Source organism: Capricornis sumatraensis, chromosome 3 (assembly GCF_032405125.1).
Source record: "Capricornis sumatraensis isolate serow.1 chromosome 3, serow.2, whole genome shotgun sequence".
Taxonomy (NCBI): Eukaryota; Metazoa; Chordata; class Mammalia; order Artiodactyla; family Bovidae; genus Capricornis; species Capricornis sumatraensis.
Window position 1 is genome coordinate 134,829,857 of NC_091071.1, and position 27,051 is coordinate 134,856,907.

The window sequence follows — 27,051 nt, forward strand, 5'->3', positions numbered from 1 at the left end:
TGACCATCCTAGAGAGCATATTAAAAAGCAGAGACATTACTTTGCAAACAAAGGCCTGTCTAGTCAAAGCTATGGTTTTTCCAGTAGTCATGTGTGGATGTGAGAGTTGGACTATAAAGAAAGCTGAGTGCCAAAGAACTGATGCTTTTAAACTGTGGTTTTGGAGAAGACCCTTGAGAGCCTCTTGGACTGCAAGGAGATACAACCTGTCCGTCCTAAAGGAAATTAGTCCTGAATATTCACTGGAAGGACTGATGCTGAAGCTGAAACTCCAACACTTTGGCCACCTGATGCGAAGAACTGACCCACTGAAAAAGACCCTGATGCTGGGAAAGATTGAAGGCAGGAGAAGGGGACAACAGAGGATGAGATGGTTGGATGGCATCACCAACTCAATGGACATGAGTTTGAACTAGCTCCAGGAGTTGGTGATGGACAGGGAGGCCTGGCATGCGGCAGTCCATGGGATCACAAAGAGTTGGACACAACTGAGAGACTGAACTGAACTGAACTGAAAGGATTGGAAAAAGAAAACATAGAACTAGAAGAATAAACAAGGGAAGGCTATATAACTTTTGGACTGGAAAGGTCTGTCTGTACATAACACTTAAGTCAGAACCTGTTAGGGAAGATAGGACATGTTCATGGTGGCCCATCTGTTCAAGTATGTTCTCAGTTCAGTTCAGTTGCTCAGTTGTGTCCTACTCTTTGCGACCCCATGAATCGCAGCACGCCAGGCCTCCCTGTCCATCACCAACTCCCAGAGTTCACGCAAACTCACATCGATCGAGTTGGTGATGCCATCCAGCCATCTCATCCTGTCATCCCCTTTTCCTCCTGCCCCCAATCCCTCCCAGCATCAGCGTCTTTTCCAATGAGTCAACTCTTCACATGAGGTGGCCAAAGTACTGGAGTTTCAGCTTTAGCATCATTCTTTCCAAAGAACGCCCAGGGCTGATCTCCTTTAGAATGGACTGGTTGGATCTCCTTGCAGTCCAAGGGACTCTCAAGAGTCTTCTCCAACACCACAGTTCAAAAGCATCAATTCTTCGGTGCTCAGCTTTCTTCACAGTCCAACTCTCACCTCTATACATGACCACTGGAAAAACCATAGCATTGACTAGATGGACCTTTGTTGGCAAAGTAATGTCTCTGCTTTTGAATATGCTATCAAGATTGGTCATAACTTTCTTTCCAAGCAGTAAGTGTCTTCTAATTTCATGGCTGCAATCACCATCTGCAATGATTTTGGAGCCCCCCAAAAAATAAAGTCTGACACTGTTTCCACTGTTTCCCATCTATTTCCAATGAAGTGATGGGACCAGATGCCATAATCTTCATTTTTTGAATGTGGAGCTTCAAGCCAACTTTTTTGCTCTCCACTTTCACTCTCATCGAGAGGCTTTTTAGTTCCTCTTCACTTTCTGCCATAAGGGTGGTGTCATCTGCATATCTGAGGTGATTGATATTTCTCCCGGCAATCTTGATTCCAGCTTGTGTTTCTTCCAGTCCAGCATTTCTCATGATGTACTCTGCATAGAAGTGAAATAAGCAGGGTGACAATATACAGCCTTGACGCACTCCTTTTCCTATTTGGAACCAGTCTGTTGTTCCATGTCCAGTTCTAACTGTTGCTTCCTGACCTGCATACAGATTTCTCAAGAGGCAGGTTAGGTTGTTTGATATTCCCATCTCTTTCAGAATTTTCCAGTTTTTTGTGATCCACATAGTCAAAGGCTATAGCATAGTCAATAAAGCAGAAATAGATGTTTTTCTGGAACTCTCTTGCTTTATCCATGATCCAGAGGATGTTGGCAATTTGATCTCTGGTTCCTCTGCCTTTTCTAAAACCAGCTTGAACATCAGGGCGTTCACGGTTCACGTATTGCTGAAGCCTGGCTTGGAGAATTTTGAGCATTACTTTACTAGCATGTGAGATGAGTGCAATCGTACGGTAGTTTGAGCATTCTTTGGCATTGCCTTTCTTTGGAATTGGAATGAAAACTGACCTTTTCCAGTCCTGTGGCCACTGCTGAGTTTTCCAAATTTGCTGGCATATTGAGTACAGCACTTTCACAGCATCATCTTTCAGGATTTGAGATAACTCAACTGGAATTCCATCACCTCCACTAGCTTTGTTCATAGTAATGCTTTCTAAGGCCCACTTGTCGTCACATTCCAGGATGTCTGGCTCTAGGTGAGTGATCACATCATCATGATTATCTTGGTCATGAAGATCTGTTTTGTATAGTTCTTTTCTGTATTCTTGCCATCTCTTCTTAATATCTTCTGCGTCTGTTAGGTCCAGACCATTTCTGTCCTTTATCGAGCCCATCTTTGCATGAAATGTTCCTTTGGTATCTCTGATTTTCTTGAAGAGATCTCTAGTCTTTCCCATTCTGTTGTTTTCCTCTATTTCTTTGCATTGATCACTGAAGAAGGCTTTCTTATCTCTTCTTGCTATTCTTTGGAACTCTGCATTCAGATGCTGATATCTTTCTTTTTCTCCTTTGCTTTTCACCTCTCTTCTTTTCACAGCTATTTGTAAGGCCTCCCCAGACAGCCATTTTGCTTTTTTGCATTTCTTTTCCATGGGGATGGTCTTGATACCTGTCTCCTGTACAATGTCACGAACCTCATTCCATAGTTCATCAGGCACTCTATCTATCAGATCTAGGCCCTTAAATCTATTTCTCACTTCCACTGTATAATCATAAGGGATTTGAAGTAGTGTGGTTAATTAATAAATGGGAGAGAAGAGGCAATTTCCAGATAATTTATGTAACTATTCTACCTTCAAGCTGGCAGAGCATAACTTTCTACTCTTTAAGTGTGGGCTACTGAGAGTGACATTCCCCCAAAACACAGTATGGAAAGGGATTAGGGGGAGAATAAACTAAAGAAACCTGATAGATATTACCAGAGACAAGTGATTAAGGCCACATCAAAAGGCATGTATTATGATGACAGCATGTACCCTAACACGATGTGACAAAACCAAACTCATGACCACGGCCTAATCACAAGAAAAGTATCAGAAAATTCCAATAAGGAGGCATCCTACAAAATACTTGACCAGTGCTCCTCTTAATTGTCAGTGTCATCAAAAACAAGGAAAGTCTGGGAAATTGTCACAGCCAAGAGGTGCCTAAAGAGACATGACAACTAAATGCAATGTTTGTCTTAGATGAGATCACAGAATAGAAAAAGGACATCAGGTAAAAACTAAGGAGATCTTGGTAATCATATTCAGTACCTAAATGTATCAAATCAACCTGTTGCAAACCTTAAATTTACAGGATTATATGTATATACACTGTATATGAATATGCAATGCTATATATCTCAATTTTTGAAAAGACTAAGAGAGGTAAATTGATGTTCATAAATTTATACATATCTAGAAAGAATAGTTTCTGTGATAAAAGCATTTTGAAATAAAATCAGAAAGTTGTAATAAACTTGTAAATGCTATTTTAATAAGCAATATACAACAGCAGATGAATTTTTAAAACTTAAAAATCATCTACTGTATAATCATTCCATCACTTTATCATAGCAATATGGACACGTGCATTTTGTCTTCCACACGCACATAGATTGTTTAGTTACAAATACGGTGTGCTTGCTATTGTGTATTCTATTTTTCATATTATCATAAGCTTCATGGCTTTTTAAAATGTAATTTATTTTTGGCGATACTGAGTCTTGTTGAGGCGTGGGCTTTCCTCGAGTTGCGGTGAGCAGGGACTATCCTCTAGTTGCAGGGGCCTCTCTTGTTGCAGAGCACGAGCTGTAGGGCGTGCGGGCTTCTGCAGTTGCGAGGTGTGAGCTCAGCAGTTGTGGTTCCTAGGTGCTAGAGCACAGGCTCAGTAGTTGTGGCGCATGTGCTTAGTTGCTCTGTGGCATGTGGGATCTTCCCAGACCCAGGAATCAAACCTGTATCTCCCCCTGTACTGGCAGGCAGATTCTTTACCACTGAGCCACCAGGGAAGCCTCATGTTTCTTTCTGTATGCCTCTGGACTTAACTTTTGGTATGAATGCAAAATGCTCTACTATACTGATGTACCACAAATTTTTTAACTGTTTCTCTAATGTTGAACATTTCAGTTATTTCTTTTTCTTTTTTCTATTGTAACTAACACAACAATGTCTTTCATTACTTGGAATTATTAAAATCTTCGTTAATTAACACTATTGGGAAAAATCCTGAGTATGATATTCTCATGGCTTATCGTATGTATGATCATGTTATGGTGGTGGCTTAGTTGTTAAGTTGTGTTCAACTCTTGCGAGCCCATGGACTGTAGCCTGCCAGGCTTCTCTGTCCATAGGATTCTCCAGGCAAGAATACTGGAGTGAGTTGCTATTTCCTTCTCCAGGAGATCTTTTCCACCCAGGAATCAAATCCAGGTCTCCTGTATTGCAGGCATATGCTGCAATACTGAGCTATGAGGGAATCCCAAGGTCATGTTGAAAAGTGAAAGTGAAAGTCGTTCAGTCGCGTCGGACTCTTTGTGACCCCTTTGCATTTCTCCAGGCCAGAATACTGGAGCGGGTAGCCTTTCCCTTCTCCAGGGAACCTTCCCAACCAACCCAGGGATCAAACTCGGGTGTCCCGCATTGCAGGTGGATTCTTTACCAGCTGAGCCACAAAAGAAGCCCAATAATACTGGAGTGGGTAGCCTATCCCTTCTCCAGTGGATCTTCCCAACCCAGGGTCTCCTGCGTTGTAGGTGGATTCTTAACCAACTGAGTTAGTTATACTCTCCCAAGCTTTAACCCACTCCAGTACTCTTGCCTGGAAAATCCCATGGACGGAAGAGCCTGGTGGGCTGCAGTCCATGGGGTCTCGAAGAGTCGGACACGACTGAACGACCTCACTTTCAATTTTCACTTTCCACTTTCACGCATCGGAGAAGGAAATGGCAACCCACTCCAGCGTTCTTGCCTGGAGAATCCCAGGGACGACAGAGCCTGGTGGGCTGCTGTCTATGGGATTGCACAGAGTCGGACACGACTGAAGCAACTTAGCAGCAGCAGCAGCTGCCACAGGAAGCAATACAATTTTACTGCAAAAAACCCTAAAGAATTCCTAATAAATTATGGACTTTAGTTAATAATTATGTATCAATATTGCCTCATTAATTCAACAAATGTATGATAACTAATATAAGTACGATAACAATAGAAGAAAATGGATGTGAGGTATATGGGAAACTTTTGTACTATTTTCCCAACTTTTCTGTAAATCTAAAACTGTTCTAAAAAATGAAATATTGAAGCAACAACACTGAAAAGCAAGGAATCTGTCTGTCTCAGTGAGTGGGTGCTAGAATGGCCAGCCTCATGACCAGTTAGTGATGCGACCACTCTGTGACCCAATTTGGGAACATGTGTGCAAAACAATAAAAACTTGTGTGCTGCATACTCTGATATAGCAATTCTATCTCAACCCTGAAAAAATAACGGAGGCTGTGTGAAAAGACTTATGTGCAAATACAAACAAATATGATTGTCAGGGTATTTTTATAATAGTATTTTTAATAGTTAGAGAAAATATTAAAATATTTGGAACTGGCAAAACACATTGTAACATATGTATCTGATAAAATGTTATTATTAAATATCACAGCATACAAGAATGACTAGAAGTTAAATGGAAAAAAAACTAATAATATGATATAAAACCCACTGTATTAAAAAAAAACAGTATAGTTACACTTGCATTAACATCGTCTCTGTTTTCTGGCATTTAGTCACATCAGCAAACAGAACAATGAGTAACTGGAGAGTAGGAGGTGATGAACAGAGAGAGAATGGTGCGACTGGGCAGGTCAGGTAGCACCTAGGATCTGACTGCAAGAATTTGTCTTTTATTCAGGATGAGATGTGGAGACAATGTTGGGTTTTGAGCACAAAAGTGATTTGTTTTGACTTTCACTTTAAAAAGATTCCCTGGACTACCGTTGGGAGTAGATAGTAGGGATATAAACATACAAGCAGAAACGCTGTTAGGAGTTCATTACAATAGTTCAGATGAAAAACAAGGATGGCTCAAATCAGTGCACAATGGTAAATAAAAGGAACAATATACATCGGAACATGAGGATGGCTTTGTTGGGTTTGTCTTCTGTGCTTTCCTGTATTCTCCATATTTCTGTAATGAATATATATCACTTTGGTAAAGAGAAAGCAATGGTTTGATATATACATATGACTTTTAAAACTTTTTATTTTGAGAAAATTGTACATTTTATATGCTGGAATAAAATTTGAAGGAAAGTTGCTTTTGTTAAGCCATCTCTAGTATAAATTGCTACTATGAGCCATGTCGACAAATGTGTGCCCTTTCCCCTGACTCTTCCAGGATAAATGGACAACTAGTGGCTTTAAAAGTCATCAGTATGAATGCAGAGGAAGGAGTCCCATTTACAGCCATCCGGGAAGGTAAGAACAGTAGAGTAGACCCAAGAGATGTTTTAAGTTTTTGATTCGATAAAATCACATTGAATCTATCCATTCAGCATCTAGCTTTTGATATTTATAGAAGTAATGTTATAATTGTGATTTTATTCTTCAAACCAGTTTTCCAAATCATTTTATTACTTACTGTTGAAGAAATTAGAATTCAAAACTATTATATTAATTGACCCAAACTATGAACTCAGTGAGTATTTGCTAAATATCATCTGTGAGATTGGTCCCATCTGCATGCTAAGGCCATATCTACATAACCCTAGAAATATCCATACAAAGAAGAAAATTAATATACTTACAAATCCTTAGTAAGCAGCTTACCTGAAAATAAGTTCTTTAGATAGTATTTGAAAATCTCTCTGGAAAAGCATGTATTTTTAGTGTTGTGCCTATATTTTCTCTGAACCTCAGGTGGTAGAGCAAGTAGATGAGAAGTCTGGTGTCAGCAGGACTTGGGCTTGAATCTCAGAGATCTACAGATTACTCGTGCTGTGACCATGGGTAGATTACTTTTCCTATTTAAGACGTCTATTGCAGAAAGAGGATTTGCTGTTCAGTCTCTCAATCATGTCTGACTCTGTGATCCCGGGGACTGCAGCACGCCAGGCTTCCCTGTCCTTCACCATCTTCCGGAGTTTGCTCAAACTCCTCTCAATTGACTCAGTGATGGAATCCAACCATCACGTCCTCTGTCATCCCCTTCTCCTGCCCTCAATCTTTCCCAGCATCAGGGTCTTTTCCAATGAGTTGACTCTTCCCATCAGGTGGCCAAAGTATTGGAGCTTCAGCTTCAGCATCAGTCCTTCCAATGAATATTCAGGTATGATTACCTTTAGGATTGACTGGTTTGATCTCCAATACCTATTTCTTTGAGTTATTATGAAAGTTAAGTGACAATATGCATATGAAACAATAATCACAGGGTTCATCTTCAGAGTTCAGCATGTTGGCAAATATCTTTATCTTTTTGCTCCTTTCTCTTAGTGAAGTCTCATTCACTATCAAGATAACTAAAAATTTATAATTTAAAAATCAAGAAGCCAGTACAGTGAAGATAAATCATTAAAATGCAACTTATTAGCCTTCTTACATGAGCCATTTGAAATAAAATTATAATAGAATTACTATCCTTTTCATCGAAAACCCAGAGAAATGGCTCCTGTGTGGTCTTTCTTGTCCCCTTTTAACAACTTCATCTTCCCTTTTTTTATGGAGCACATACTGTACACAAAGCATACTGCAGGGCGCTGTGAAAGATGAGAAGAAAGATCTGATCTTTGCTATATATCTTTTCAGTTGTAACCGAGCAGATGGTTCAGGTTGTAAGCAGTGTTATAATGAAGGTAAAAAAGACCTTGTAAACTGAGGTGAGAACCAATCAGTCTCAGTATGGCTAATTGAGTCAATAGATTTTGAAGTGAGCTTGGAGGATGGGTCATGCAAACAGGCTTGGGAAAAGCAATTCAGAAAATGAGTTTATAACTGAATTTGATGCCATTTTCAAAAGCCTTCCAGAGCCCCTGGGAAATATGTCATTCTGAATTTCAGTAGAAGGACCAAATGGCTATCTGGTTAGCTGGGGCTTCAACCTGGTAGGATCAGGTGCATTCTGGAGGAAAGCATGTTTTTAAGTGTTTAATATAATGGACGCTGTATTTAATGATGGGCATATTAGTGGTCCCCATGAAAGGATGATCAGATTTAGAAAGAGATGTGTGGACAGGCTAGGGAGCATTTCCGAGCATAGTAGACATCCCCAGGTGGCCAGCATCAGGCGTGGGTCTCTAGGCCCAGGTTCGCTCTCTTCTCAGTGTTTCCTTTGCGAGGTGTGCTTGCCTGTTGCTACGGGCCTGCCTTGCTCAGATTTTCTACGCAGCCAAGTTTTTTTCAGGTTGACATTTGACTTTTAAGAGTGAAAACTTTGCCGGTTTTGCTAACAGATGGTTCTCAGCATGGTTCAGAAATGCTGGATCTGCATTGTTCTGTATGCTAAATGTTTCTTGTATTTCTTATTTACTGAGAAATTGCCTCTCCATCACAGGTGTTTGCAATTACATTTAGTATTCAACTGTGGACTTTCTTGGTTTGTTTTATGGACTTACCTTACTGAATGCTTTGCTTGTTAAATAAGAAAAACCACAAAAGGATTTTTTTGACACACTGGAGGTTGTTAGGCATCCAGTTTCCAACAACGCATGTTTCTTTTTCCACCAGTGTAAATGCTGGGAGCCCTTGATAGAGGAGCCCTCTCTCTTCAAGAAGACAGAAGGCCTCATTTGAAAACTTTGGCGCTGTCCCATTTTTCCTGTAAGAACTTTAAGGATGTGAGGCCAGGGAGACAGGAGGTTAAATGAGAAGGGCTGGAAGGCAAAAGAAGAACAGCTGGAGTTCATTAGTTAAAATCCAGGGTCACTAGCTAAAAAGGCAACTGAAAGCCACATGCAGAAAAACTAAATGAACAATACAGACTTCTCTAAAAAGCCTTGAAGTAGGAATTACTTTTCCTGAACAGTTTGGCTGCTCTAATGCTGTATCAGCCAAAGATTCATTGAGTAGGATTTTACTATATGTGCAGTCTCTGTATGTATAGTAGAAAGCATGTGGCAATTTATTAATCTGGTCATTTGGAATATTATTTGCTTGTAACATGTAATATAATGAAATTAGCAAAAGTATGCACAGCACTAAGAGCAATATACCTTAATACATGCGCCAGATATTTTTTTTGTGTTAACCTCTTTCAGTCCTTTGGAGGTAGATATTATTACGATTCCAGTACAGAGCTGTGAGTCAAGCAAAATCTGAGTCAAAATCCATACACTCTCCCTGCAATCATTCCATGAGTATTCATTGAGCACCTACTATGGCCAGGTATTTTGCTGACTGCTATATACACAACAGTGGACACAATAGGCATATTGCCCATCCTTATTCCTCTGCTAGTGAAAAAGATGAGACACCTTCATTGAAACTTACAGAATCTTTCCCAATGGGCTCTGTATTTTAAGTGTTTGTTTTTGCAACTAGGAGATAACACTTTCATTGGAATAGGCTAATATGATGTTTTTATGTAAGAAGATGTTCCCTAGTTTTATTAACCTATATATCAATGTCTTAATAATGTACATTATTTTAAATATCTTTCTATAAAAATAGAAACTTTGTTTAAAAATCACTTCCAGGACCCTCAACCCATTAGCGGGATTCATTAGGAAGCATTCATAGAACTAATCTTCTTTGAGGACTGGGCACATAATATAATCTTCCCCACCCCTCAATCTTTTTTTTGAAACTTTACATCAACTCTAGTTGATAAAGTGTGATTTTTGTCATAGTGATGAAGGAGTTTGAACTTCAGAGAGGTTAGATAACTGGTCAGAGGTCACAGAGCTAGTAATCAGGCATTACATATTCAAATCCGTTCTATTCTATTCTAAAGCCTTTCTACTTTATTACTGTAAAGTTAGAAATCCTTAACTCAGGATTTTTTTTTTCCTTTTGCAAAAGTAAAAATAAAAATAGAAATCTATTTTTATGAAGCATGTTGTATAAATGTTAAGTAAATGCAAGAGAAACATTTTAAAGAAAATAAACAATATTGTATATTTATCAATTCTGATTCTTTCATATACTCTATAGCACTATACGGAGAAGGCAGTGGCACCCCACTCCAGTACTCTTGCCTGGAAAATCCCATGAACGGAGGAGCCTGGTGGGCTGCAGTCCATGGGGTCACGAAGAGTCAGACACGACTGAGCGACTTCACTTTCACTTTTCACTTTCTTGCATTGGAGAAGGAAATGGCAACCCACTCCAGTGTTCTTGCCTGGAGAATCCCAAGGACGGGGGAGCCTGGCAGGCTGCCGTCTCTGGGGTCACACAGAGTCAGACATGACTGAAGCGACTTAGTAGTAGTAGTAGTAGTATAACACTATAATTCCAAATATTTAAGTTAGAAAATAGCTTCAGCTGAGAATCTTTTAATATCATTCTCTAGTAGAAAACATTACAGAGTAATTATTTTCAGTCCATATATAAGAAAAAGCCAAAAATAGACAAAGGCACCTCTACAAGGTGATAGAGTGAAGCACTGTTTTTGTTCACTCAGTCGTGTCCGACTCTTTGTGACCCCACGGACTGCAGCATGCCAGGCTTCCCTGTCCATCACCATCTCCTGAAGCTTGCTCAAACTCATGTCCATTGAGTCAGTGATGCTTAGTTGCTTAGTCATGACTGACTCTTTGCAACCCCATGGACTATAGCCTGCCAGGCTCCTCTATCCATGGGGATTCTCCAGGCAAGAATACTGGAATGGGTTGCCATGCCCTCCTCCAGGGGATCTTTCCAACCCAGGGATCGAACCCAGGTTTCCCTAATTACAGGCAGATTTTTTACCATCTGAGCCACCAGGGAAGCCCAAGAATACTGGAGTGGTAGCCTATCCTTTCTCTAGGAGATCTTCCCGACCCAGGAATCAAACCAGGGTCTCCAGCATTGCAGGCAGATTCTTTACCAGTTGAGCTACCAGAGAAGCCCAGAGGGGCCCTTAGTGACCTAATAATAACTTGTTATTGAAGATACAAGAGCCAGTCCTCAGCCCTTCCCACTCATCTGGGCTCCCCACGTTTGGCTTTCTCCTCTTTTTAAACTGAATTTCCTCCTTTCCACAGGTTTTCAATTCTCCCATTGTGAAATGAAAATCCCCTCCACTCTCTGTATTATGCTTCAGCAGTCCTTCATCCCATGCTCTTATCCTTGCCCTCCATCAATCACATCCACAGGCTCTGCTGACCTCCTGTGGCACTTTGAATTTTAGAGTATGGTCACATCTTGCAAAGTCTTGCTCTAGAAGGCAGAACATCCCTTTCCCTGCTCCTCCAATGGTCTTTATCTCTCTAGGCTTCCTCTCCTGTAGCCCTGAAGCAGAGTTGATAAGCTTTCCAGAGAAAGGCATGTTCAAAGTGCTCTGAGTACTTTGGTGAAATTGACTGGGTAAATGGAATCTTTTTTGTTTTTGCAGCCTCTCTGGACTGTAAGAAAAATAAGTTATGTAAATGCAGTGACTGACCATTTACTAAATAATGAAGTTTTAAAATAGTTTTAAATATTATTTCACAACAAGTTTTTTACAGGCTTGAAAAATCAGAATGCTTGACTTGAAATGTTTAAAAAACAAATAGTACTTGATATTTTTAAAGCAGTACTTTCATGGTCAATGAGTTAATTAAATTTTTGTTTAATTTTTCTAGCTTCACTTCTGAAGGGTTTGAAACATGCCAACATTGTGCTGCTGCATGACATAATACACACCAAAGAGACACTGACATTCGTATTTGAATATGTGGTGAGTTGTCCCAGCATTTTACAAAGTGTAAGGGAAAAGCCTGGTGCTTGTATGATGAATCCGTTAATATTTTATGGCATGACAGAACTTTCATAACCATGTGAAAAGTGTCATGAAAATTTTCATTATTGGAATTTTCACTACTGTTCTTACGCTTTTTTACCCACTATTTTTGTTGCCTTTTTCCCCCTCTCACCAGCAAGAATAAACATTTCAAATTTGCCTCCTAAATAAAACTTTTGCACTTATTTTTTAATCTAGTTTTAGTCACTATGTGAGGAGAGACCGCAATTTTTTTCACTGACAATAATGACATAAACCACAGGGTTTTTAAATACTCCATACAAGTTTACTAAAGAATAAATCATTTTGTATTTTTGAAAGATAAAAGCCATTTGAATATTAGCAGAAAGAAAGCATAAAGTATTTGTACCTGACTTGCTTTTCAGGACACTTGGAGAGTACAAATATCCCTACATCACTGTGTTCAGTGGAGTCATTTAAAATGAACCTCTCTTGTATGATTTCAATACCTTTAGACCATGAAATTTTTACACATTGTTTTACATTCCTGGATATGTTCCAGTGTCTCCAGTTTACAGTCTATGGAGATTTGAATAGAATTTGTATCCTACTGGTGTGTGAAAATTGTATAAATCTTAATTATGTTGAATCAGTTGACAGTGCTTATCAGGTCTACTATATCCTACGACTTCTCAGTATATTCATTCTATTAATTTTTGAGTATGATATTGAAACTCCAACTAAAAATCTTAATTTATCTACTTTAAAAAATTATAATATATAGTGGAACTATATGTAACTTTGTTCTTTACTTTCCAAGTCTCCTATAAATGTGTTATCATACTTTCATAATCTTTAAAAAATAATAAAAAATTAAAAAAATGAGCCTCTCTTATGTCAAGAAACAGGGTTCCTTCTAAGAGCAGCTAATTAGAAAGACACACTGCGTTTGACTTTAACAGTGGTGTCTCAGAAAACCTGGTTGTGTACCTTTTGCACGTTATTCTCGAAAATTCTGAACTTTGTAATACCTCTGAGAGTCAAGTCTGCGGTCTGCTTTGTGACACTGCCCAAGCACTAAACATCACTTTCTCCACCGTTTCGTGTAGCACACAGACCTGGCTCAGTATATGTCTCAGCACCCAGGAGGGCTTCATCCTCATAATGTCAGGGTAAGTACTTTGAGGGCTGGGACTCCCCTCTGGCTTGCCCACAGCAGAATTCTGAAACAGACCGCCATCACAAACTGAAAGCCCATGATACTAGGTAAGATGGACACCATTGATATTCTAGAGAAAAGTTAAAAAAAAAAAAATCTGCCCTCAAGATATGGAGCAAAGTCCAGCTGCTTTCTGGGCAATCTAACCCTGTCAGTCATCACCATCAAGCAAATGTGTCTTATAACCCAATTTAAAAGAACTGCCTCAAAAGGAAAGAAGTGAAGTTAAGCTATCATAAAATAAATACTTTCTTCATAGCAGACTACTGTGCTCTGTGATAAAGTTCATGTTGCACTTGAAGTTCCCAACTAGAACTAGCAAACTACCTTGATTGGTTCTTTATCAGTTATCTTTCTGCCTGTTCTATAAGATCCTATTACATGTGGGACCGACTTCCATTTTTCCAGTTATTGGAATAGAAACAATGTTAAACTCTTAACTAGCTATAATTCCACATCTCTTATAAATTTTAGAAACCATTTTATGTCATATTTTTCATTCTCTAAGGTTTTATTGGCATTAACTGATTGGCCCTTAACATAACCAAATGAGATTTATATATGATGTACCCATTCATTTAACTAATATTTATGTGTTCATTTATTCATTCATTCAAGATATATTTGAGTACTCAGTACCATATTAAATCCTAAGGTTTCAGTCATGAAAAAGTTGTGTTTCTTATTTTCAATGAGCTGAAGCCCAGCAAGATATATGGACTGAGATAGGTAGTGAGAAGCAAGGTGACGGGGGCTATGGCCATGTTAGTTAGGAACACTATGAGGACTCATAGGGGACTCCAGTCATGGAGGCAAGGGGCAAGGAAGGTTTGAAGACAGGGTTTTAAGAGAATGAAAACATTTAAAAATACTTAGAGGAAACTAAAATAGAAAACTAACTACGGGGACCAAGAAGGAATGTCTAGTAGTGTGTTAGGGACTCTGATGAGGACGGAATCTATTAAATTATCTGCATGATCGTGGGATTTATTTTTTATTTTTTTTAATGGCAGCACTTAGTTCAAATAGAGGAGCAGAGAAAGTAGAAAGTTGGACTGATTGAGACATTGGGGCTGTGCCAGACATGTTGGGCCACATATTTGGAGACTATCAAGAGAGAGGCTAAAGGGATGGTCAAAGGCTTCTAAACTGAGTCCAATCTGAGGGAAGGAAGTGAAGACAGGCAGGTTACTGATAGCTAGGGAGACAGCAGAAGAGTCAAGGAACCAGAGGTTTGATTAAATAGAACACTTGGAAAAAGAGTAACTGTGTGAAAGATAGAACATTTCAGACTTGAGGGACTCTTGTAGCAAGCACTATGCTAAGTGTTTAGCAGGATGGAAAGATGTAGAAGACATGATTCCTATCCTCAAAAGATGTAGAGTCAAAAACAGGAGGTAAGATGTATACACCACCATTATTCCAGGACATTTGTGAATAATATCAAGTAAGCAATAAGATCGAATGTTGTAGATGTGCAAGGAAGTAAAAGATATCTTCTCATTTTTAGAGGTTTTGAAAAGCCAGACCTTACAAGCTGCAATGCTTTTCAGAGGCTGGATTAGGGGAAGATGCTAGAGGAGGAAGGAATGTTTTCAGCGAAGGTTCAGAGCAGGGAAGTAGAGGGTGTGTTCAAGGAAGAAGATCCCAAAGTCACACAGACTGTTGGGGTCGAAGGGACTATAGTGTTTTTCACTCTCCAGGTGCTAGTCCATTAGTGGGTTATGAAATCAACTGGTAATCAGCAACCAGCATTTTTTTTTTAATGGAATGGGTGAGAAGGGAATGTGTATCTGTGTGCTAAATTGATTCAGTCATGTCCTACTCTTTGTGACCCTATGGACTGTAGCCACCAGGCTCCTCTGCCAATGGGATTCTCCAGGCAAGAAAACTGGTGTGGGTTGTCATGCCCTCCTCAAAGGGATCTTCCTGACCCACAGATCAAACCTGCATCTCTTATGTCTCCCTCATTGGCAGGCAGGCTCTTTTCCACTAGTGCTACCTGAGAAACCCTCTTGAGAAAGGAATAGAAAATATTATAGTATGCAACACTTAGTAAGAACAAGTTTTATTTTGTGCAGCTTCTTTTCCATTAGAAACTATGCTTATATCTATGTATGAATGTGGAAACTGGAAGCATATCTATTTCTTATTGTGCAATGCAGTAAGGAAAAAAAAAAAAACCCTTAAAACACTGGGTTGGTCTAACTTCCTTATTTTGCAGAATTAGAATTCAAGTTTGAAAAGAAATACTTTTCCTGAAGTTATAAAACCAGCTTTTGCCATTGCTCAGAGAGATTCTTGGTTGAGGTTCTTTTCCACTAGTGCCATCCTGAATCTCTGGTCCTGTCGGCCTGAAACAGATACTGTCTTAGTGACATGGAGTACATGAGTCTGGGGGAGTATATTGGGTATGTGGCTGAGAGCCTTACTTTCTAAGATATGGACTTTATTTCTTAGACAGTAGAGTCATTAAAGGGGCTTGATTGAAAAAGAATGGCATGATCAGAAGGAAATTTATGTAATTGTGGGATAGATTAAAGAGAGGCGACTGGAGTCAAGGATTTCAGGTAGGAGTTTGTCAATGTGGGCTAGCCCAGTGCTTCTCAAGCTTCAGTGAGCACACTAATGACCCGGGGATCTGACTCAGTAAGTCTGATTCAAAGCTCGAGGTCTGCATTTCTAACATACTCCAAAGTGATACAGATGCTGCTGGTTGAGGACTAAACTTTGAATGGCAAGGTTCCAGGTCAGAAGTGATAAAGGCCTAAATTAGGAGAGTGAAGGTACGAATGGAAAGGACTGTGGAAAACAACAACAAAGAAGGGTTCGGCTAGGACGTGAGGACAGCAGTGGTGTAGATGTGAATTGGTGGTAGAAGAAAGTGGACATATGGGCAACTGATTACTTCACCAGAATTGTTGGGAGACAGAAGCATCAGCAGTGCTTTTTCTAGTTAAGTTCTGGCATACTGGGTTTGAGGTGTTACGGGATGTCCAGGTGAACTTCAGACTATATGGGTCCAACAGTTCAGGAAAGAGATCTGAAGTGAAGTTAAAGACTTCAAATTATCACAATACAGTTGTTAATTGAAGCATGGTCACACACCGGGTCCCACCATCACATAGAACTGTTTGTCCTCTGAAATGTGAAATTCCTCCCCCTACAAAATGGTGGATAAGATGGGTAAGACGAGCATGTAAGGTGATAAAAGAAAGCCAACGATGGAACCCTAAGGAATATCACCATATTAGAGATCAGTAGAGAAAGTGGAGCCTATGGAAAGTACAGTCAGAGAAGTAGGAGAAAAATTAAGAGATTTTGGTACCAAGTGGGGGAAAGAGCATCAGGAAGGAAGACAGAAGCAACAAAGCCAGATCCTGTAAAGCGAAGGAGTGAAAGACATCCATTGGATTTTTGTAGCAAAGGACATTGGTGGGACTTCCCTAGTGGTCCAGTGGCTAAGATTCCAAGCTCTCAATGCTGGGGGATCAGGTTTGATCCCTTTCAGGGATCTAGTTTACACATACTGCAACTAAATTTCAAACATCACAGCAATGATTGTAGATCCTGCATGCCTCAACTATGATCTGGCACAGCCAAAAAAATGAATATTTTAAAAAGACACTGGTGAGCACCGTGAAAACATGATGACTAAAGAGATCATAGCAGAAACCATTTTGTAGGGGGAGGAATTTCACATTTCAGAGGACAAACAGTTCTATGTGATGGTGGGACCCGGTGTGTGACCATGAGAGTGAGGGGCTAAAGTGGGTTGGAGAAGCAGGAGTTGGAGTGTGGAGGTCGGCTGGACATGTTCACCTGAGCACTGATGTCAAGGGAACAACAGCTGTGATCCAGGTGTCCAAGTCTTGAGTGAATGATGGAGAGTGGTAGGAGTTGTGTGGATGACAGTGAGAAGAGGGGTAGAGAAAGATGGCATGGAAATCCAAGGACAAGTGTTTTTACATGAGGGTGGATACAGTGGAATTAAGTTGATGAGCACCAGGGTCTGGTCTGAGAAAAGTAGGATCCTGGGGAGTTTGCCTCCCACGGCACAGCTGTGGCTGTGTGGGGCTCCATACAGGTCCCATATCAAGGTCTCCAAGCCATTTAAGAATGTTAAAATTCTCTTGAGGCTCCTACTTCAGATGTTTGCTGGTTCTATGAGTCTTTCTCATCCCAGTTCTTTCTCTTTCTTCCTGGTACTTCAAACACACACACTGTTACTCATTTTTACCATTCACTTTTTATTCACTTGTTATTCATTTTTACCGTCACTCAACTGTCAAGGCACAAAAATCCTATACTGACATGTAAACACATTCTTAAATGGTTTGGGGGCCTTGATATGGGACCTGCATGGAGCTCACACGGCCACAGCTATGCCATGGGAGGCAAACTTTCCAGGATCTTGCTTTGCTCAGACCATGGCGCATATCAACTTGATTCCAATGTGTCCAAGTCTTTGTTAGGTCATTACAGGTTCTATAAAAGCATCTCTGAAGTTCCTAGTTTCCAAGATGTGATGGAAAAAGTGAATTTATCTGCACAACTTTGTGTCTTCTATTAGGTTCATGTCCCAGAAATGCTGGGGCTGGCTCTTTCCTTTCAAAACTGCTAGAACATGTTCTCAGTTGGCATAAGTCTTTGTAAACACCAACATTGGTGTTTGCACTCTCAGTTGCCACTTGCACTGGAAAATAGCAAAAGACACTTGGAATACTAATCATTCTCTTTTTTTCCCTTAGGCTTCTATATTGGTGAGAATCTACTAATGTCTTTGGTTTCTGTACCTTGTAATCACCAGCAATGTTTTAAAATTTGGATCCAGGATGTATTTTTCCTTTTGCTTCCCCCCCCCCTTTTTTTTTCTTCTCTCTACTATTTATTCCTTATTCTCTTTTGATTTTTTTCTTGGTCTAATTTATTTTGGTGTCTTTTCCCTCTGAATCTATACTGTCTATTTCCCTTGTTTTCACTTTGAACTTAAGACTTTAAAAATATGTTTAAAAAGATAATGGTTCCTTTATTTCCTAACACCATCTAAGGATATACTTTCCAGTCTGGTCTCCCTGTGTTCTGTTTTTAAAAGGGTTTTATATCAGAGAGCCTGGAAAACTTAAGCAGTTGTAAACCTTAGAATATCATTTCCAGGTCAACTTTGATCTTGTATGCCAAGTTCATTGGTGGGAAAAAAATTAAATCTTTCACATCTAAATCAATAACTAGTGTTCCAAAGGAAACTTCAAAGTTTCAGTTTAGATTTTTAAGGAAGGGTAATTCCTTCAGTATCAAAGAAATGAGATGTTAGGAAAAACCAGAATCCCTTTGTTTAGGACACGGTCTACTTATTTGACTTTCCTTGTCCTTTTTTTTCCTGTTTGAATGTAAAATCTTTTTTTTTTTTTTTTTTTGGTCTCTTAAGAGACACTTTTACTATATTCTTTCAGATGACTGGTTTTGATTTAGAGGAGAAATCAACACATAGTGGCTCAAATCTGCTTAGATAAGGTGTTCATTCCTTCCAGCTTTTCATGTTTCAACTTTTGCGGGGCCTGGCATACATCCACCACCAACATGTTCTTCACAGGGACCTGAAACCTCAGAACTTACTCATCAGTCACCTGGGAGAGCTCAAACTGGCTGATTTTGGTAAGTCACCCCCTGAGTCTTTCTAGGCTATGAACAATGATGCCTTTGTGTGCATGTGTTTAAAGCGTCAAATAGGCCTGGACTTTGAAAAGTGGGGACCAGGGAACATGACATTTTTTGAGGATATCAAACAACCATACAGTAACTGTGAGGCAACAAACTGAGAGAGATTGATCGCTTCTCAGGGTTCCATCAAGCCTCAGTCTAATCAGATCCTAAAATGGGGGCACCCCTATTACCTCACTGCTGTTTTTGATGCAGAGACTTTTGTAGAGTGAATGGTACTTCTTAGGTTTCCCTAAATCTGGGTGGATGTACAAATTCCATCAGACTAGATCAAAGTTATCCCAGGATGACCAGATAAAGAGGTCACCCCCAGACTGTAGGCTGGACTCTTGCTAGAATGGAGGTTCCAGCACACCTATGTCTCTACACAGGTGGGACTGTATGGTGTGTGTCTGTGTGTGTGTTCAGTCGCTTAGTCCTGTCCAACTTTTTTGACCCTACGGACTGTACCTTGCCAAGCTTCTCTGTCCATGGAATTCTTCAGGCAAGAATACGGGAGTGGGTTGCCATTTCCTACTCCGGGGGATCTTCCTGACCCTCAGACCAAAGCCATTTCTTTCGAGTCTTCTGCATTGCATGCCAATTCTTTACCACTGAGCCACCAGGTACCTGAGGCTTTCATTCCCATCAGAGTGATGCAGATTTACCCTGAGTGTCACTATCTTTCCACTTTAGCAGTTATCACTGTTTATACATATACGCACACATATGTACTTATATGATGGTTTTGTCTCCTCCACTAGACTATGTTATGAGGGCAGCCTGGATCCATTTTTGCTTCTCATTATATCCCTAGTGCCTGGCACCATCACAGGTACTCAATAAATTTTTGTTGAAAAACTGGTTCCATATAAGCTGAGAAGACCCTCTTCTCTGTTTGGCAGATGTCAAATGACACTGCTATAACTGCAGTAAGCATGTAACAGACATTCGCTTATCAAATTCCCTACAAGAGTAAACTCATCTATTGAAATTTCATACGGCTATAGATCATGTGATTCTGTGAGATAAATAGTTAACTGATAAATGTACTGTTTTGCAAAGGAGCAGTTGAGAATGACTCATCTAAGTTCCTGCCAAACTAGCTAATGTGGATTAACAGTCCCTACCCTTTGTCTACTAAACTGGGGATTCCTGAACTGCAGAAATGGAGGGTGGTCACATTAGTCACGAATTGATCTTCCCTTGCTGTTATAGAAACCTCCAATTACAGAGGTGTAAACAAGCTTGAAGCTTAATTTTCTCTCATATAACATCTGACCTAGGCAGTCAGAGCTTTGTGGAAGCCCCCAAATGTCTTGGTTCATTCTCCTTCTGTCATGTGAGCCCCACCACCCCTAGGTGTTGCCCATTGGTATATTTCAAGATGGCAGCCACCTCCTCCTCACCACAGCCTGGAGGAAGGAGAAAAGGGACCAACACTTAACCCCTCCAGGAAGTTCACATGTCACTTTTATTCATATCAAATAGGCAAAAATTTAGTTGCCTTGCAACACTTAGCTGCCAGGAAGGCCACATCTAGCTGCAAAGTAGGCTAAATTTAGAGAAATTAATGCGATGAAGAGGTACACAAGAATCAAGAGAGTTGAGTAGCTCTATTAAAAGCACTGAAATTTGTGTATTATTTTTAAAATATCGTTTACTCTGCCAGTTGCACTCTCCTTGGCAGACTCTATCACTGTGCCTCTCCAGGAAGTCTCAGGACAACAAGTTCTGTGCTTTCCCCCTTCGCTCAGGTCTTGCTCGAGCCAAGTCCATTCCCAGCCAGACATATTCTTCAGAAGTTGTGACTCTCTGGTACCGCCCTCCTGATGCCTTGCTGGGAGCCACTGAGTATTCCTCTGAATTGGACATATGGTAAGAGCAAGTGCCAAGAAAATGTGAGTCATCCTACCCATGAGGGTTGCTTTAGTAACTGTGTTACATTTTAGATAATCATTCTAATGGCTTCCCAGGTGGCTCAGTGGTAAAGAATCCGTCTGCCAATGCAGGAGATGTAGGAGACCCGAGTTCAATCCCTGGGCTGAGAAGATCCTCTGGAGAAGGAAATGGCAATCCACTCCAGTATTCTTGCCTGGAGAATCCCATGGACGAGGAGCCTGGCAGGCTACAGTCCATAGAGTTGCAAAGAGTCAGACATGACTCATGAGGGGTTAAGGGGGACTGTGGTGTGAATATAAGAAACCAGACAGACAGATGCTGTCAAGTAGAAACACATTGTTGGGGAGGCTCTGGGATTAAAGAGGTGCAGTGGTGAGTGGGATATCAGTCACTCAACATCCCAGACCTGCAGTGTTACATTGTCTGCTTCTGATTCCTGGAAATATCCCAGTCATTTGTGTGGTGAATTTACAGTCACAGCCAGCGCCTCAAAGGTAACAAAATATACGGACTTCTTTCAATTCTTTCGATGGTCTTATATACACTGAAGGCCCTGTTTAAAAAACACTAAGAGGCTAAACTAAGCTTTTGAATTTCCCAAAGTCTTGAGAAAAGTTGGAGAAAATTTCCTGCAGTGTATCTGGAGTCCTTGATTTCCCAATACCCAGTACCATTTCTCAGAATATCACCTGCTAGTCAAAACCCCTCTGAAACTGTCAGGACTCACTGCTCCATGCTGTCACTTCAAAGGCTTTCAGCGGGCTCTGGTTTTCTCAGCTCTTAATGATCACTTCCTAGTTGTGCTTCACAGACAATGAAGCTTCTGCTCATCACTTTTAAACTTTGCTTTATTACAGAGCATTTAAAACATTCAAAATACATAAACATATACATCAGTGATTCTTCACCAGGACCAATTTTACTTCCCAGGGACCTTGGCAATGTCTGAGACATTTATTGTCACACTTGGGTAGGGGCAAGGTGCTCCTGGCATCTAGTGGGTAAAGGCCAGGGATGCTACTAAATATCTTACAGTGCACAGAGCAGGCCCCCGCAACAAAGATGCATCCAGCCCCAAAAGCCAATAGTGTCAAGACTGAGAAACCCGATGTAGATTAAGAAGCATAATAAAGCGAACTCCATGAACCCACTACCCAACAAAACAACCAGAACATGGTCAGTATTGCCACACTGGACTTGGTGGTCCGGTGGTTAGGACTTTGCTCTTCCAGTGCAGGAGGTATGGGTTCCACCTCTGCTCAGGGAGCTAGGATCCCACATGCTGCGTGGCATAGCCAAAAAATACATTTCCACATTCACCAGAGCCTGCCCGTCCACCAGAGGGGCTGTACCCTGAATTTTTTTTCTTGTTGTCAGTCCCTCACCTTTTTTTAAATAATACTTTTACATTTTTATGGATTAAAAAAATATTATTTTAACTACTTGTGAGTTTTTATAAAAATGGTACTATATTGTTTTTAGTTTTCTGTGATTTGCTTTTTTTTAAACTCTGTGTATTTATAGGATTTATCCACCTTGATCTAAGTTACACTTTATTTTCTGTTGATGAACATTTCAGTTATCTAATTTGATGTTTTTGTTTTTGCTATTTTGAATATACTTGGTACTTATATTTAAGGATTTCTCTAGAGTACTTCAAAGTAGATTTGCTACGTCATGAGGTATATGAATGTTCAACTTCACGAGACAGTGTCCAGTTGTTCTCCAAGTGGTTGTAACAATTTGTGCATCAGCAGTGTATCATAGTCCCTTAACCACATCTGCACTAGCTTTATAAAATCAGATTTCTTAATTTTTGCTAATCTTGTGGGAAGAATGGTAGCATGCTGTGATCAAATGTGCATTTCCCTAATTACTAATGAGGTTGGAAGTCTTTTCATGGATTATTCGTGGGTTTTCTCCTATAAAATACCTCTGTGTGTCTTTCATTTATTTTCTTTTGGTCTCTATGTCTCTGATAGTCTCTCTCTTTCTTTATTGATTTATAGGAGTTCTTATACTCTGAATACTAATCTTTTATCAGTTATGTGTGTTGCAAGAAGCCTCGTCAGCTCCTGGCTTATATTTTTGTCTTAATGTTGTTTTTTCAAGCAAGAGTGCTTTGTTTTAATATTGCTGACCTCAGCAGTCTTTTCCTTTATGGTTAGTCTTTTTGTTCCTTGTTTAAAACATCCTTCTTTCCCTGAGACCAAAGTGATATTATCTAATACATTCTTTTAAAAGCTGTAAAATTTTTCTTTTCACTTCAAATCTTTAATATATGGGAAATTGACTTTCTCTGTACTAACCAATTGTCTCACCCCAATTTCTTCACTGATCTGCCTTGCCAAGTATCTCATATATCAGGTTTCTAAAGATGCATAGGTCTGTTTCTGGGCCCTCTACTCTATTTGACTGGGGTCAGTTTATCTGTCCCTATACCAGTGTCCCACTGTATTAATTTCTGTAGCTTTCTAATAATACTTGATTTCTGCTAGGATAAGTCTCACCACCTACTTCATCTTCTTCCTCAGGAGTATCTTGGCTATTGTCCCCCTTTGGTTCTCCATATAAATTTTACTGAATGTAAAAACCCTAGTGGGATTTTCTTTAAAATTGCATTGAAATTATAGAACATTTTGAGGATAGTTAACACCTTTATAATACTGTCTTCCAATTTTAAAACAGTATAGTTCTCCATCTGTTTAATTCATCTATAATACTTTTTAGTAAAGTTTTATAATTTTCTCTCTAAGCTCTTACATACCTAAAGTAAATGTTCTTTTCTTGTAAGTTGATTTCTGTTGTTTATTGTTTCTTTTTGTTCTTGCATATGGTATCTTTTTTCCATGCATATTTAGTTATTTTTTAAAATGATATGCTAATTCTCCTTGGAATTTTATTTGTGGGATTTTTTTTTTTTGAGGCCTTGAATAAAGTGTAGTCTGTCAGAGAGAATTTGCATTTGATTCTGCTAGGTACATTAAAAAAAATTATTATTGTATTTTACATAAGTGCGGGTCTCCTACTAAGATATTGTTTCTCAATACCATTCCCTACTGAAAATAACTAGGCCTTTTTGGAGAAGTAGCCAGTACTGAGACTGGGGCAGGAAAAGTTTAAAATGAGCTAGGAACATCTTGTTAGGCCAAAATATTTTCTAATAAAATGATCAAAAAATGATGGGAATATGTCAAAAGCATGTGGGAAGCAGCTTGAAGAGACTCCCACTGGCCAAAGCCAATACCTTCTGAGCTTCCTAATAAATAGTGCATATACTGTATTTTAACACTGAATGACATAAGAATATACGTCTATATGGAAGATAGATAGATAATAGATGTATAGATTGGATGGAATACTGATTCAATGGACATGAACTTGGGCAAATTCCAGGAGATGATGAGGAACAGGGAGGCCTGGCATACTGTAGTCCAAAGAGTTGGACCCGGCTTAGCAACTGAGCAACAACAGATGGATGGATAGATGGGTGGATGGATAGATGGATGGATCCATAGATACATAGGAAGGGAAGCTCCTTTTTACAGTATAATGCCAACTAATAACTGGGGAAGAAATGATAGAATTAGAAAAATCACTATTTTGTAATATATATAGTAGTAATTGGTTCAAATGAGAATCATCAATCCTAAATTAGTGGGGAAGTTTTCATGAGAAATAAAATATTTATTTACATAGTCTCAAAATACCTCTATACAAATTACTTATAACAAAAGAAAAAATAGCAACTTTATATCAGAGGAACTTGGCAAACACCACCTTAACAAAGTGATTAGAGTCAGTATCATTAATAATGGGACCGACTACCGTCCATAGGGTCACAAAGAGTTGGACATGACTGAGCAACTGAGCATACTGACATCATTTGCCTCCTAATATGAATCAGAGGAGACAGTATCACGAATGTGGTTTTCCTGAAAAAAGAGCATAACCTGAGTCAAATCATGGAGCAGCATCAGATAAACTCATTTTGAGGAACATTCTATGACATAACTATATGGTACTCTTCATTTTATTTTTTTAATACTTTTATTTATTTATTTGGTTGCACTGGGTCTTCATTGCTGCTCCTGGGTTTTCTCTAGTTGCAGTGAGCAGGGGCTGCTCTCTAGTTGTGGTGTGTGGAGGGCTTCCGTTGTGTTGTGTGGCAGGCTTCTCATTGTGGTGGCTTCTCTTGTTGTGGAACATGCACTATAGGGTACACGGCTCAGTAGTTGCAACTCTTGGGCCTAGAGCACAGGCTCAATATGTGTGGCACACAGGCCTAGACCAGGAATCAAACCTGTGTCTCCTACGCTGGCAGATGGATTCTTTATCACTGAGTCGCCAAGGAAGCCCCTAGACTGTACTTTTTCAAAGAGTTGTAGAGGAAGGAAAAATTTTCTTCAATTCTCTGAGGTTCAGTGGATGGGTCTGTGAAATAAGCTGACAAAAGACAGATGAACAGAAGAAAAGCATACATGTTTTATTTTATGTTAAAAGTTTTATGTGACATGGGGTAAGTGGCTTCATAAAAAGGAGAGAAAATCCCCAAAGAAACAGCTAGACTTGGAGGCTTTTATACCATTCTGACAAAAGATGATGCACTCCTGTGTAAAGAGAACTAACAAGACAAAGAAAAGGGGCTTCTTAACTCTTTAGGGTGATAACTGTGGGAAGGTACATATGTGTATGGGGAACCCTAGTGGTGGATATGGAGAGGGCAGTGGCACCCCACTCCAGTACTCTTGCCTGGAAAATCCCATGGACGGATGAGCCTCGTGGGCTGCAGTCCGTGGGGTCACTAAGAGTCGGATAGGACTGAACGACATCACTTTCACTTTTCACTTTCATGCATTGGAGAAGGAAATGGCAACCCACTCCAGTGTTCTTGCCTGGAGAATCCCAGGGACGGGGGAGCCTGGTGGGCTGCCGTCTATGGGGTCGCACAGAGTCGGACACGACTGAAGCGACTTAGCAGCAGCAGCGGTGGTGGATAAGGGTGACTTATCAACTGTTTACATGCATTCTTCTTGGTGCCATCTCTGCCTCTGGTGATAAGGTTTTTCTCCCCTCTGGGGCTGGGAAAGGGGTCATCTTCACAAGGGGATTTTATGTCCTCCTTATGGGCTTCCCTGGTGGCTCAGATGGTTAAGAATCTGCCTGCAATGCCGGAGACCCAGGTTCGATCCCTGGGTTGGGAATATCCCCTGGGAAAGGGAATGGCAAACCACTGCAGTATTCTTGCCTGGAGAGTTCCATGGACAGAGGAGCCTGGTAGACTACAGTCCATTGTGTCGCAAAGAGTCAGACAGGACTGAGCACCTAACAGTTTCACACTTTCAGACAGCCCAGGAGAAGCAAAAGCTCATCCTGTGTCTGCTTTTTCTCAATTGCCTTCAGCTCATACTAATCCTTATACTTGAATGCCATATTTTTGGGGTGGTATTTTCTGTTTCTGTATAGGGTCAATGTTTGAAAAGACAAAAAAAAAAAAAATTAGGGAAATGTCCCAGTATAAAGGGACTGAAGAAGCATGTCTACTAAACACAATGCATGGTCCTAGATTGGATACTGAGGGAGAAAGAGCTAAAGAACCCTCCTGGGACAGTCAGTGGATAGCAGTATTGAGATCAGTATTAAGTTTCCTGATTTTGATAATTGCATTGTCGTTGTGTAAAAGACTGCTTTTGTTCTTAGAAGATACATGTGGAAGTATATAAGGGTGAAGAACCATGGAATCTGCCGCTTACTCTCCACTGCTTCAGGAAAAAAAATAGATAAGCGATAGATGGATGATGAAGAAGGCATTGGCACCCCACTCCAGTACTCTTGCCTGGAAAATCCCATGGACGGAGGAGCCTGGTGGGCTGCAGTCCATGATGGGGTCGCTAAGAGTCGGACACGACTGAGCGACTTCCCTTTCACTTTTCACTTTCATGCATTGGAGAAGGAAATGGCAGCCCACTCCAGTGTTCTTGCCTGGAGAATCCCAGGGACAGGGGAGCCTGGTGGGCTGCCGTCTATGGAGTCACACAGAGTCAGACATGACTGAAGCGACTTAGCAGCAGATGGATGATAGAAAAAATGATAAAACCAAAAAGGCGAAGTGTTGGCAATTGGGAATCTGTTTGAAGTATATAAGACAATTCTTTCTACTATTTTTGTAACTTCAATTTTGAAACTATTTCAAAATTAAAGGTTAGCAAAAAAAAAAAAAAAAAGTTGAGAAAAACCTGATGTTTCACCAAAGAAAATGAAGTAGCACTGGCTTTGTTAGAAGCACTGGCCCAGTACATAGTCAATATTCTCAGTTATTTCCTGTGTGTTTGAGAAGGATGTGTATTCCCAAATTGTTGGGTACAGGATTTTACATATGTT

General features: G+C 40.0%; 1 protein-coding gene across 1 annotated transcript in view; it reads left to right on the forward strand.

Moving 5' to 3' along the window:
- Positions 1-27,051, forward strand: part of CDK15 (cyclin dependent kinase 15) — a 91,100-nt gene that overhangs the window by 4,404 nt on the left and 59,645 nt on the right. Inside the window, exons 4-8 of the mRNA XM_068968964.1 lie at positions 6,372-6,451; positions 11,731-11,825; positions 12,959-13,021; positions 18,600-18,723; positions 20,526-20,646. Coding sequence (XP_068825065.1) covers positions 6,372-6,451; positions 11,731-11,825; positions 12,959-13,021; positions 18,600-18,723; positions 20,526-20,646 — 483 coding nt within the window. The remainder of the gene's footprint in view (positions 1-6,371; positions 6,452-11,730; positions 11,826-12,958; positions 13,022-18,599; positions 18,724-20,525; positions 20,647-27,051) is intronic.